The sequence below is a fragment of the Haliotis cracherodii genome, unplaced genomic scaffold (assembly GCF_022045235.1).
Source record: "Haliotis cracherodii isolate W230 unplaced genomic scaffold, xgHalCrac1.p SCAF_11, whole genome shotgun sequence".
In the NCBI taxonomy this organism is placed as follows: domain Eukaryota; kingdom Metazoa; phylum Mollusca; class Gastropoda; order Lepetellida; family Haliotidae; genus Haliotis; species Haliotis cracherodii.
This window is the reverse complement of record NW_027266266.1, coordinates 7,735,223-7,750,259: the sequence shown is the minus strand read 5'-3', so window position 1 is coordinate 7,750,259 and position 15,037 is coordinate 7,735,223. Positions and strand designations below refer to the sequence as shown.

General features: G+C 42.9%; 1 protein-coding gene across 2 annotated transcripts in view; it reads right to left on the bottom strand.

Annotated features, from left to right (window-relative positions):
- Nucleotides 1–351: 351 nt before the first annotated feature.
- LOC139455339 (SANT and BTB domain regulator of class switch recombination-like) overlaps nucleotides 352–15,037 on the bottom strand; it is a 40,690-nt gene continuing 26,004 nt past the window's right edge. Inside the window, exons 16-21 of one of the 2 annotated variants that reach the window (XM_071236893.1) lie at nucleotides 12,965–13,043; nucleotides 9,691–9,761; nucleotides 8,135–8,217; nucleotides 7,234–7,325; nucleotides 6,072–6,159; nucleotides 352–1,335 (exon numbers count right to left, since the gene is read on the bottom strand). In XM_071236893.1, coding sequence (XP_071092994.1) covers nucleotides 6,093–6,159; nucleotides 7,234–7,325; nucleotides 8,135–8,217; nucleotides 9,691–9,761; nucleotides 12,965–13,043 — 392 coding nt within the window. In that variant the 3' untranslated portion in view covers nucleotides 352–1,335; nucleotides 6,072–6,092. The remainder of the gene's footprint in view (nucleotides 1,336–6,071; nucleotides 6,160–7,233; nucleotides 7,326–8,134; nucleotides 8,218–9,690; nucleotides 9,762–12,964; nucleotides 13,044–15,037) is intronic. The other variant, XM_071236892.1, reaches the window with a different exon arrangement.

Sequence of the window (15,037 nt, the reverse complement as noted above, 5' to 3'; positions counted from 1 at the left end):
TGGCATCACTGTCACATAATTTGTACAGCAACACTAACATGGTATTTGGAATTTTACATAACACTGACCACTGAATTGACACCACTAATACAGTCCTCACAGCACACATTTTAAAGTGGGACTATGCTCTGGCACATTGTCAGTCCAAGCAATTTTGATTCATGTCCTCAAACACAACTTTGCCTCCAAATACATATTTCATGATGTGTAGAATGAATCAACCAACCAACCAACCAACCAACCAACCAACCAACCAACCAACCAATCAATCAACCAACCAACCAACCAACCAACCAACCAATCAACCAATCAATCAATCAATCACACCAAGCCATTGACCAATCGTCTCTTTAAGCAAAATTTCAGTCCAATTTTAATCATAAATACTGCATTGATTCAATCCACACATACATATGCCTACACATGCCTAGCTTACACATGCCTACACATGCTTACACATGCCTACACAGATCCTGATCATCATTAATACATCATGAGTTTGTACACACAGTACATTCCTCCATCACCTGCAACTATATTTTTTGTAGTATAAACGTGCATTAACTTTGAGCAAACCTTACCATTGGACACCATTAAAGCAATGGGTAGAGCAGACAGCTGCACATACATCTTCCCAAGGCAAGGCACTATAAAGGTCTAGTTTCCAACCTTGCCAACTAGACCAGAATTCTGGGTTCAATTGTAGCGCCACCAGTGGCTATTACAAGTTATGTCCCTTCTATGTCCCTCCTATTGACCAATCAGATTCCACCTCTCATATCACTTGCATTTGCCTCAAACAAAATGGCGGCACCAAGTGAAGACGATTTGATTGATAATCAAGATCCATATTGTAATAAAACGGGTCTTACTTTGCGAAGTGCATCAAATCACGTTAGCACCTTGATTAAAAACATGAAGAGATTTGGAAAATATCTGTTGATGCTAAGTTGACGGTACACATGATTTGCAAATCCTGCAGTCGACCGACCTCTGCACGTCAGTTTATGAACCGGATGTCGATTTCATTATGCAATTTTGATTAGACTATGCATAAACTCGTTAGTCCAGCCAAAATATAACTCCATAAATCCAGCCTTATGGATCCTGCAAGGGTGGAAACTGGATTTTTAAGGTCAGTTAACTCCCTTGCCTCAGGAAGATGCTGCACATATTGTCCAGCAAGAAACAGCCGTTTATGAGCCGAGCTCAGAGTGTACGAAGCCATGAAGTTTTAAAAATGTTTATAAGCTACAGTAATGTCTCCAGTACGTAGTGTGTGCCTGTAGAGATCAGGAGAAGGAGGATCTGACTTGTCCCAGTCTGGGTTTGGGCCTGCAAAACAAAACACATCAAACATTGGTGAGTGAGTGATTGAGTGGGTGAGTTCAAATTGACGCTGTGTCTACAGGTGTTTCAGTGACATCATGAAATGTCAGTTAAATCTGTGAGGAAAGATCAAGTGATGCTGATCCAGATGTTTGGGATGGTGCTGTTGCTGTTGCTGTTGCTGTTGCTTGTGCTGGATTGTGATGAGGGGAAGCTGAGGATTGAACACATGACAACCATGGGGACTGGGCACTCAATAGGTCCAGAAATCTCCGCATCAGAATCCATAAACCAATTAACAAAAATTTTCCAAACATTCATACGAGTCCAAAATCGTTGTTAGAGTCTGATCTCAAAACATCATCATCGCTATCAACTAGACATGTAATGGATGTTAAACATTTAAAACATCAAATTAGCTGGAAACCATTAATTAATTTTTATATATATATATTTGTTTTACATTTATAAAACGGAATATGTGTTTGTTTTTCACAACCATAATTCAAACTAACAACAGCAACGTCATCAGATTTACAAAATTGAAGAATTGTATCATTTGTAAGCTGGTTGATAGTCTAGCTGTGACAGAGAAGCATGGTAATCGACATAATTAGCACCTCTCCTCTGACAACAGCTCCCATTAATACAATGCTAAATTAAAAGCTCCCGCTCAATATTGTATCCCAATAATGCCTCCTTTGGCTTCGGGGTAGTAATTACGTTGATTACGGTAATCGTTAAAACATTGAGCGTGTTCCATCCCATTCAATGACAATCCAGTGATGGATCTTGTGAACAATGATCAACCCCATCGGGTATGTCGGCACACCCTCTACCTGTCACTGAGTCTGACCACCTGATCCACAAGGCAGCCTCTAACAACAAATGAGTGAGTGAGTGAGTATGGTTTTACGCCACTTTTAGCAATATTCCAGCATAATCATGGTGGGGGACATAAGAAATATTCTTTACACATTATACCCATGTCGGGAATCGATCCGGGTCTTCAGCTGGACAAGCAAACGCTTTAACCACTAGACTGCCCCCTTTTACAACAAGCATAGATTGCCAGGGACCACCCAAATCTCCCTGGTAAGAAGCACAGGGCTCAATTTAGCAAAATAAAACATGCACCAGTGCAACCTATTATTGAAAACTACGAACTTATGTTTATGTCAATTTAGAGGTGAGGTAAGGTGGGGTTTAACGTCGCGTCCAATCATTACACTTATATAGCGACGTGCATACAGGTGCGTGTGTGTGTGTCTGCTTGTACTAGTCCGGACTAATGCCGATTTTAAAGTGCTAGCCCACTGAGATACCATGCCGTAGTTTAACTTGAGTACCCTACTCAGACACAGTATACTGACTCTGAGAAGATCCTTGTTTTATCTCCTTAATGCTGAGCGCCAGGGTAGCTTAATGCAGGGTATGACAAGTACTATCTTTTAACGTCTTGTGGTATGACACGGCCGGGGATCAAACCCAAGACCTCTCGCTCACAGGGCAGACGCTCTGCCATTAGACCTATGGGGCGGTCATGTCAATTTAGATGTAATTTCTTTTCTGTCTTACCCTTTTGAACACAACATCAATCTTGGAACACATTCGATACCACAAAGGATTATTTACCACACTACATGCTGTACATCACTGATCCCTGTGTTACGTGTAATTTGTTGTGATTTCCTGGGTTTCCCATCATTAACCTGTGGGTACATCAAAATAATGACCACATATGTTCCTATTTTGTTTGTTTTTTGTTTATTGTTGTGTAACCGCACTCCAATATTTAGCCATATGATGGCGGTCTGTAAATAATCCGGTCTGGACCAGACAATCCAGTGACTGACATCATGAGCATCAAGTCATGAAATTGGGAACTGATGACATGCATAAATCAAGTCAGCGAGTCTGACCACCTGATCCTGTTAGTCGCCTCTCACGACAAGCATAGTCGCCTCTCACGACAAGCATAGTCGCCTCTACGACAAGCATAGTCGCCTCTCACGACAAGCATAGTCGCCTCACACGACAAGCATAGTCGCCTGTTACGGCAAGCATAGTCGCCTCTCACGACAAGCATAGTCGCCTGTTACGGAAAGAATGGGCTTCCTATTACATATTTCAGTGACACGTCATTAATTTATTTGACACCGGCAGCAGACCAGCCAATGTTTCAACTGCACCCTGGTTTTGTCTGGTGCAACAAGGTTTTCATGTCAATATACACCTGGTGCAAGTTAAATCAAGTTTCTTAAATCCAGCCCTGTAACTGACATGGAGCTGATCTACATTTGTGAGATTATCATCGTATATAAGGGGAGAGATGTTTGGGTGAGAAATGGTGAGGGGTTGAAATGAGAAGTGTTGGGACATGGTTTTTAGTGGAAGTATATATATACTGAACAAGACAACTCAGGGATCATGAATATTTTGAAGGATGAAATTGTGTGCTCAGCGTTCACTACAAAAAAAGGTACCCCAAAATACTTGTGATCCCTAACATTTTTTTTAGTATATATATCATGCCTCAGAGGTCACAGAATTTCTGCCAAAAAACATTACATAACTGTTTCCAATGCATCCAATAACACAGAATTATTACCAATTGATAACATCCTAAGTCCTTATTTTCTTTTTGTGATGTGTAATGTTATAACATGGATTTTTTTATACGGAGACAACAACCCAATGCCAAATACCTTTTCAATATTGTTGCCATAGAAACCATATTGACATTTTGATGAGATAGTTCTAGCGATTTTGGGAGAGGCCTTTTGCAGTAGAAGCTGTCATCTATGCATAGTTTCAACACCATAACTTCCTGTCTCAGAAAAAGAAGCTCTTTAAGATTGATTAAGATTTGAATACAAAAAATGTATTTAAAATACCTATGTGACCTCTGAGTCTGAAATAAGACAAGAGTGGATCCCTGATGTTAATGGTTGGTGGGAGGTAGTTAATGTAGTCTATACATGCCGGGTGTGTAACAAGATTGGGGAAAAACATGCATGCAGGATGCAATGTCATGCATAAAGACACATTTGGCTGCACTTAGTAATTTATAAAAAAATTATTTCAATAAATTTATCTTAACTAAAATGCATCAGAAAACACTCCAAGAATCTTAAAGTAATTTGAAAGATTGTAATTAAATATACACATATATGATTTGAAGCAAAATCTACATCTACAAAAATGAAACAAAAAATTAAAAAATAAAGAATAATCATATCTATCTAACCCAACAGATTATTTATACATGTCTCTGACAATCTCAATCCTTTTCATTATTTCATTATGAGAAACACTTACTTCCCCCACTACTTGGAGACACACCTCCCCCAACCACTCGGAGACACTACTCCTTCCCCAACCACTCGGAGACACACCTGCTTCATTACTGGTCTGAGACACACCTCCTTCCATTCCAACTTGGAGACACACTTCCTTCCCCCATCACTCGGAGACACACCTCCTTCCCCCTCCCCTTGAAGACACACCTCCTTCCCCCAACCCTCAGAGACACACCTCCTTCCCCCTCCACTTGGAGACACACCTCCTTCCCCCAACCCTCAGAGACACACCTCCTTCCCCTCCCACTTAGAGACACACCTCCTTCCCTTCCAACTTAGACACACCTCCTTCCGCTCCCACTTAGAGACACACCTCCTTCCCCTCCCACTTAGAGACACACCTCCTTCCCCCACCACTCAGAGACACACCTCCTTCCCTTCCCACTTGGAGACACACCTCCTTCCCCCACCACTCAGAGACACAGCTCCTTCCCTTCCCACTTAGAGACACACCTCCTTCTCTTCCCACTCGGAGACACACCTCCTTCCCTTCCCACTCGGAGACACACCTCCTTCCCTTCCCACTTAGAGACACACCTCCTTCCCCTCCCACTCGGAGACACACCTCCTTCCCCTCCCACTTGGAGACACACCTCGTCCTTTACCACTCGGAGACACACCTCGTCCCTTACCACTCGGAGACACACCTCCTTCCCTTCCACTTGGAGACACACCTCGTCCCTTACCACTCGGAGACACACCTGCTTCCCCAACCACTTGGAGACACTACTGCTTCCCCTGCCACTCGGAGACACACCTCCTTCCCCATCCACTCGGAGACACACCTGCTTCCCCCACCACTCAGAGACACACCTCCTTCCCTTCCCACTTAGAGACACACCTCCTTCCCTTCCCACTTAGAGACACACCTCCTTCCCTTCCCACTTAGAGACACACCTCCTTCCCCTCCCACTTGGAGACACACCTCGTCCCTTACCACTCGGAGACACACCTCGTCCCTTACCACTCGGAGGCACACCTCCTTCCCCTCCCACATGGAGACACACCTCCTTCCCCTCCCACTTGGAGGCACACCTCATCCCTTACCACTCGGGAGACACCCCCCTTCCCCCAACACTTGGAGACACACCTCCTTCCCTTCCACTTAGACATACACCTCTTTCCCCTAATACATTATAAATAAAAAGTTTTCATTTGTAAGCATGTAATCTACTTAAGCACTTCAATTTCAGTAAGTATCATGATAAATAACTGCAATGTCTATGCATATGAAGCTAAAAGCGTAACCTCCTGTGTATCAACTTGTTCAGCTTGAGTGTATTCTGCTACAAGCACAGTGTACAGAGATTAGTGATGCCCGAGACAGGTGAGTTGTGTGGACATGCCCAGAAGTGCAGCAGATGCAGCAGATAAATATACCTGTTTCTGTACCCTAACGAGCTAGGCTTTGTTTGTAAATGATTGTTGTCTGCGCTGGTTGTACGTCTGACCCGACCCCATGCGATGCCTGGGAAGGAGTATGCAGAGACTCAACACATGATTCAGCAATAACAGGATTTGTTTGTTTGTTGTTTAATGCTGCACTCAGACGTATTCCAGCTATGTGATGGCGGCCTGTAAATAATCAATCTGGGCCAGACAATCCAGTGATCGATATTGTGAGCAACGATCCCGGCTGTCGATGAGCAAGGACACACTATGAACCAAGCCTGACCAACCGATCCATTTGGACACTCAATGACTAGCACAGGTTGCTGGGAACCTATTTTGACCCAGAATAACTGCAGGGTTCAATTACATGACATGAAGCTGGAAAAAAAGGAATATTTTACACTTTATGACTATTCTTATTCTTATCCAATCTTTGTCTCCAATATCATACCACCCTGCGTGAACACCCAAGGACTCCTCTGTAGGAGCTTTCATCAGATGTACCCTAAACAAACTTTGACCAATAAAGGATGGCTTTTGTCTTCATTTGAATGAGATTGCAGAGAAACCTCATATCCCAAATGAAATTGTCATCATGGTCAAATTTACAATTTCAAAATCATTGAAACATTAGTGGATTGGAATGCAACTTTCATTAAGTCAGACAATATGAGCATCGATCCAAGCAATTGGGATCGATGACATGCATCAACCAAGTCAGCGAGCCTGACCACCCGATCCCGTTAGTCGCCTTTTACGACAAGCATAGTCACCTTTTACAGCAAGCATGAGACCTATTCTTCCCCGGAATCTTCACGGGTGCACCTGGCCAGGAGGTGACTAGTGGACTCATCTGGCCTGGTGGTGATTAATGAACTCACCTGGCCTGGAGGCGATCAGCAGACTCACCTGGCCTGGAGGCGACTAGCAGACTCATGACTTGTAGAGTCACCTGGCCTGAAGGTGACTAGCAGACTCATGTGGCCTGAAGGTGACTAGCAGACTCATGTGGCATGAAGGTGACTAGCAGACTCACTTGGCGTGGAGGTGACTAGCGGACTCACATGGCCTGGAGGTGACTAGCTGACTCACGACTAGTGGACTCACCTGGCCTGGAGGTGACCAGCTGACTCACGACTAGTGGACTCACCTGGCCTGGGTCTGTCCCTGCTGTTTTGTGGGCTGGGTGGTGTTGGCCATCTTCCACTGGGCCTCCAACTTGCTGAATATTCCACCAGAGAACTACCCAGGAAAAAATACATGACTTCACACAGTGTTCATTCCATTTGTTCAGTATAGAGTCTTTAATCCTAAATATCTCAGTAAATAGGCATGTTTGTTGTTTCCAAGTGTATTTTTCATGCTGTGTATCCCATCTATTGGACTATAGTGTGTGTGTGCCTCTAGGTTAGCATACTTCTCAAGGGCGACACGAACGTTCAACACTTAAGGAACTGACTTATAACATATAACACGGGGGTCATGAATGTACTGCACTATGCATGGTGATACAAAACACCTGCTTCTGAGGCTTGCTCCCCTCTTGTCAGAATCTAATTGTGAGTGAGTGAGTGAGTTGGGTTTAACGCCACTTTTACCAGTATTCCAGTTATATCGTGGCGTGTCAGCTTAATGTGGGAGGAAAGCCCGAAGTGATGCAAGTCTCAGATGTTTACCACTTCGGTGAAACCCACGAGCACGGGTATGGTGCTGACAAACCTAGAAACATAATCGGGGCGCATCAGGATTCAAACCCACAATCATAGGTTTCTGGCGTGCCCAAGGGATGCAACTCTGCACAGGGAATCGCGGCACCTTAGACGCCTGGGCCACCCATGCCACCCGTGCCACCAGAATCTAATTCTTCGACCTCGGTGCCTTACATGTGCTGGGGTTGTTATAAAGAGTAAATCCCGTCAAAACAATGGACATTTTTCCAGTTGAAGGAAACATAAGCTACACACCAAGCAATTGCTCAGTTAGCCAATCAAATGCAAGGAATCACTTGCAATTTATTTATTTAATAAATGAATAACATTCTCCATGATTACCTCCCTTTTGGGCTTGTCAATCCTGTCGGCTTTCAGTCTCAGTTTGGTCAGATAGAGTCGGATGTCCTTCATACGTCTCTGGTCTGAAGAACAAACAAATATACATCAAAGCAAGATAGCTACTATCTCAGCTAACAGTAAATGTTCTTATTTCCTACGAGGGCAAACATATCTGGGTTAAAAAAAATCATGAGATAACAGTGTATTGTTTCTGTCATCTGGACAGCATTGTTGATGTCATTAGAATCTTATTGCGACATGAGGTTGGAATGACGTTACACTGGAAACGAGGTCAAAGCTGAAGATTTCGATGTCATTCGACAAATTTGCCACTTGCTGTCCTTATAGGTAAACAATAAAATTTGTCTCTGAGACCATGAACATGCACCAGGTGCATATTGACATGAAAAACTAGTTGCACCAGACAAAACCAGGTAGTATACAGGGTTCAATCATAGGAACATGCACCAGGTGCATATTGACATGAAAAACTAGTTGCACCAGACAAAACCAGGTTGTATACAGGGATCAATCTTAGGAACTTGCACCAGGTGCATATTGACATGAAAAAACTAGTTGCATCGGACAAAACCATGCAGTATACATGGATCAATCTTAGGAACATGCACCAGGTGCATATTGACATAAAAAAACTAGTTGCACCAGACAAAACCAGGTTGTATACAGGGATCTATCTTAGGAACATGCACCAGGTGCATATTGACATGAAAAACTAGTTGCACCAGACAAAACCAGGTAGTATACAGGGTTCAATCATAGGAACATGCACCAGGTGCATATTGACATGAAAAACTAGTTGCACCAGACAAAACCAGGTTGTATACAGGGATCAATCTTAGGAACTTGCACCAGGTGCATATTGACATGAAAAAACTAGTTGCATCGGACAAAACCATGCAGTATACATGGATCAATCTTAGGAACATGCACCAGGTGCATATTGACATAAAAAAACTAGTTGCACCAGACAAAACCAGGTTGTATACAGGGATCTATCTTAGGAACATGCACCAGGTGCATGTTGACATGAAAAACTAGATGCACCAGACAAAACCAGGTAGTATACAGGGATCAATCTTAGGAACTTGCACCAGGTGCATATTGACATGAAAAAACTAGTTGCATCGGACAAAACCACGCAGTATACAGGGATCAATCTTAGGAACATGCACCAGGTGCATATTGACATGAAAAACTAGTTGCACCAGACAAAACCAGGTTGCACCCTGGTTCTATAAACTGATCAAAATTGAAACATGCAATTATCTTTAAGTACCCACAGTTTGACATCAAGGCCAAGAAGGCATGGTAAATCATATATGATAGGAATCATTGATGTAGTATGGAAAATAAAACTTAAAAGTCTTGAATGTGAAGTCCCTTCAAAGTTGGACACAAATTTGCAACATTTTGACATGCATTTAGTGCATGTAGTCAAAAATGTATGGTTGCATGTTTCAGTAATACGTTGCACTGGTGCATGGTTAATAGAGCTGAATGAGTCCTGGCATATAACATGGCTCCTACTGTCCTACCTTCCTGTCTCTGTGCATCCTGGTTGTATCTCATCGATCTCTGCGTGTCCCATGTCGACTTCTTCGTCTGTCTGAAATGCACACAGGATCACATTTAAAGGAAGCCCTGTGGGGATCCCGGTTGCCGTAGTCGACGTAATGGGCACCCTGCTCTAATAAGCACCCACGGCGAAATTTGCTAATATACTCTTCAAACAAAGAAACTTGACATAGATGTTAAACCACTTTTTGCCAAATATCTAAAATAATTACATTAAATGAGAACCAAATAAGTCGAACAGAACGATGATGTGTCTATACTTCGCGAAAAAACGTAGCGTTTGGGGATCAATTTTACAGCTTCATCCAAACGCAACTGCCTGTAAAAAACGTGCAGCACAGGATCCTGCATTTAGGCATGCAAGCCCCCCTGCTAAATGGGTATAAAAATCCACATCAACAGCTGTTCATACAGTCCTTATAACGGCAGTAGAGGCGGTGACAGAATGCCAAGACTGAATGCAGCTCAACGGAACAACGCCATTGGGAGATCACAAGCTGAAGCAACTCAGCAAGAAGTAGCCAGGCACTTTGGCGTATCCAGACAGACAATCTCCGCACTGTGGACCCGATACAATAACACCAACAGAGTTGACGACAGACCAAGGTCAGGAAGACCAAGGGTGACAACCCAAGCACAAGATCGATACATCCGGCTGTGACACCTCCGAGACCGCACTACCACAGCCACGTGTACAACCACACAGATCCCTGGGGAACGCAGAATATCAGATTAAACGGTGCGCAACAGACTGAGGGAGGCTGAACTTTTTGCACGAAGACCTGTTCGACGTCATGTATTGACCCCACGTCATCTGGCGGACCGTCTGCTTTGGTGCCAACAGAGGGTTAGATGGGCACGTGCAAGGTGGAGAAATGTACTGTTTACTGACGAGTCCCAATTCCTATTCACACGTGCTGATGGGCGCGCATGTGTCAACAGACGTTGGGGTGAACGTTACGCCCCCAACTGTGTGCAGCAGGTTGTCCCATTTGGCGGTGGGAGTGTCATGGCATGGGCCGGAATTCATCTCGTGCATGTGGCAGGTGCATTGACAGGTGTGCGTTACAGAGACTTGATCCTACAGCCTTACGTTCTTCCTCATGGCAACGTTCATGGCGGACAGTTCCAGCAGGACAACGCTTGACCGCATATTGCACGTGTTTGTCAGGACTTCTTACAGCACAACAACATCCAGACATTACCTTGGCCAGCCCGGTCACCAGATTTGTCCTGGATTGAGCATCTGTGGGACTAGTTGGATCTACCACCCCAAACACTTCCGGCGCTTCTTGATGCACTTCAGCATGAATGGCGGCACATCCAACAGCGTGTTATTGACAACTTGATTGTCGTCAGTGTAAATCGGTGATTGATGCACGTGGTGGGCACAACCGATACTGACATTTTCTGTACCCCTGTGACATTGACTGTATCATGTACGTGTGTCTGTCTAGGTGACACGATTAATGTTTTGAGCATTGTGTTCATTGATCTTCAAACAGTGTTTCAATTATGGTTTCTGTGTCCTATTTTGAAACAATCACATTATATTACATTTTGAATGTCAGTGTCAAGTTTCTTTTTTTGAAGAGTATATATTGGCGAGTGAACAATCCCAATTAACACCCTTTCCGATTTATCAATGTCCACAAGACATATTTATTTGTGTATACTACGCACTCATGTGTTATATGCACCCTAAATTATGGGCAATTAATTTCTGGAAAAATGTCGTGTATTATACGTACAGACTTTTCTTCATTTCAGGCTGTCAACATAAACCACGAAATTCACGATCTTTCAACTCTGTTTTTTTTCCATCAATATTTTATTATAATAAGGGCCCCCTATTTCTAATTTTGAGAGTGCCCTAGGTGGTTATTATGTTGAATACGGTATTAAAAACAGATCTCCAGCACACTGATGCTTGTAGTAAGAAGCTACTTCACTGGAGAAGTTGCTTGTCACAGTTCCTCGTAAAGTATCAAACTTGACCCAGACGAACCCGTGACTGAAAACATAAGCCTCTTGCGACAAACTATGGTGTGCTGGGATCTGTTTTAATCCAGGTCAAGTTCACCAGGGCCAATCTAAATTTACCAACACTCAGTAACAGATTCTGGGTCAAAATAGGTTTCCAGTACCCTATGCTTGTTGTACAAGATGACGGAAGATATCGTGAGGTCAGACTCAGTGACCTGCCTGATTACGTGTGATCGTTCCCTGATGTGGTCAGGAGCACTTAAAATACTTAAAATACAAAAATGGTGAATCATTATTCACGAAACAATCTGCATTGTTAGCCAAATATAAGTCAATTATGTGTTACTTTTGTTGAAAACACGTGACTAAATGCTTTAGTTATATGTTAACATGAAAAGTATGCGTCGAAAAGGATGTGAATATTGTGACGTGCTCATGACATCGATCACTGGTCTGTCTGGTTGCGACTTCATTATTTACAGCCACTGTCCTACAGCTAAAATAATGCTGAATGCGGCGTAAAAAAACCAAGCAAACAAACAAACAAAAAACAGTCAAGGAGTATGAATGCTTGTTGATGTTGTAAAAGTTGTCATTTTCCTGACATTCAAAATACTTCAGTGCCAGTGGAAACTCGAACAGACCAGTGATCGATGTCATGAGCATGTCACAATATTCAGCACAGAGCTATAAAAAAAGACATTTAACCTCATCTGATGCCTTAATGAAATGGGAAGTTCATTCATTGTATTTCCAGGGCAGGATACATTTACAAGTGGTACACTGGTGGACAGTAAGGCTATAAATGATAGTCTTGGGCCGCATTATCATAAAGTTTGCTGCACATTGCATTTTTATTTCCATTTTTAAAAAAACATACCCAAAAACCCTTAAGTATTCCAAGTCCGACGGTTGTCAAATACTGTATTTTAGTCATCAAGGAATACATTTATGTAGGGAGGCCCTTGCCCAGACTGATTGTACACAACTGTTTATTTGGTCACACAACTGCTTATTTGGCTACATACTAGTTAGAATAACCAAAAAAAAAGAAAAAAAAGAAAGACACCCCCCACCCACACTATATTTTCAAAAACCATTGCATGAGAACCAATTTTACTTTTTTAAGCCTAAAACATTTTTTTTAACATATTTAATCCAGAGAGTACCTCAGACAAGCGGGAGGAGGGAAATACAAGCAAAAATCACAGATGGCCTAACTAAAGGATTCCATGACTTTTGACATACTCAAATCCTGGAGCATCCAGTAGAATGGCCTGGGGGTCGATGGTGACTCGTGATTTCCTGGTGGCCCTTGGTTTCTTGACTGCAAAGAATTAAGGATTGTGAGTCGTGATATCATTGAGTTTTTTATTGGGCATGGAGTAAAATAGGTCAATTTCAAAATATGGACAGTAACCTTATTATTCATAATGTCCATTGTTTGTTTGTTGTTTAACGCCGCACTCAGCAATATTCCAGCCATATGATGTCGGTCTGTAAATAATCGAGTCTGGACCAGACAAACCAGAGATTGACATCATGAGCATCAATCCACGCAATTAGGTAAGGTGCGGTGAAGTGAAATGGGGTTTAACGTCGTGTCCAAGATTATTGCACTTAAATAGCAACGTGCATGCACATGTGTGTGTGTGGCTGCTTGTACTAGTCCGGACTGATGCCGATTTATAGTGCTAGCTCACTGAGATATCATGCCGCAGTTTAACATGAATACCCCACTCAGACACAGTATACTGACTCCGAGCTGACCAGTCCTTGTTTTAGCACCTTAATGCCGAGCGCCAGACAGGGTAACAACAAGTACCATCTTTTAACGTCTTTTGGTATGACGCAAGCCTGACCACACAATCCTGTTAGTCGCCTCTTACGACCACATAGTCACCTTTTATGCCAAGTGTGAATGAGTTGGGTTTAACGCCGCTTTTAACAGTATTACAGTTATATCATGGTGTGTCAGCTTAATGTGGAAGGAAAGCCCGAAGTGATGCAGGTCTCAGACGTTTACCACTTTGGTGAAACCCACAAGCACAGGTATGGTGCTGACAAACCTAGAAACATAATCGGGGCGAATTGGGATTTGAACCCACAATCATAGGTTTCTGGCGTGCCCAAGGGACGCAACTCTGCACAGCGAATCACGGCGCCTTAGACGACTGGGCCACCCGTGATGCCCCCAGAATGGGAAAAGGACCAGAAACCAAAGACTTCAATTTGAAAGTTGGAGCATACAGCTGGAGTTGTTAGCAGATCTGAAGCTTCGAACAGGTTGCTACTTCTGTACCAAGTCTATGAAATATGAAGACGTTGCTCCATAGTAGTGAGTGAGTGACAAACCTAGAAACATAATCGGGGCGAACCGGGATTTGAACCCACAATCATAGGTTTCTGGCGTGCCCAAGTGACGAAACTCTGCACAGCGAATCACGGCGCCTTAGTCGACTGGGCCATCAGAATAGGAAAAGGACCAGAAACCAAAAGACTTCAATTTGAAAGTTGGAGCATACAGCCGGAGCTTGTTAGCACATCTGAAGCCTCGAACAGGTTGGTATTTCTGCATGAAGACGCTGCTCCACAGTAGCAGTGATAGGCCATACACAAGATCTTTCAGCAAATTTAGCCAAATAATAAACAATTTACTGGAACATGCAAAGGTAATGAAGAATAAAGCCCACCTACAATGTGATCACATATCCAGGATAAACATGACACTAAAAAGATTTGTTTTCTTCTCTGTTATACCAAAATATGAATACATTCATGCCAATTTACTATAAAATAGTGCATCATGACATATATTATTGAGTAAGGATAAGATTTATGGATGAACAACTTCTTTATTAGAATTAAGAGCGACATTTCGGTGTAGGTTCTAACACCGTTATCAAGCAAGTAAAGAAGTTGTTCATCCATAAACCTTATCCTTACTTAGTACTCCAGACCCATGAAGATCCGGTCTTCAGCAACCAATACTTGCCGTAAAAGGCGACTAACAGGATCAGGTGGTCAGGCTCTCTGACTTGGTTGATGCATGTCATCGATCCCAATTGCGTGAATCGATGCTCATGATATCAATCACTGGATTGTCTGGTTCAGACTCAATTATTTACAGACCGCCGTCATGTAGCTGTAATGTTGCTGATTGCGGCTTAAAACAACCAACCAACCAACCAACCAACCAACCAACCAACCAACAAACTTAGTACTCCAACTTCTAAATGTCTATCAAAGAAGCTGAACATATATTATTGAATGACCAAGGAACCGCGATGCATATCAGACTTCATTTATCATTTCCTGACT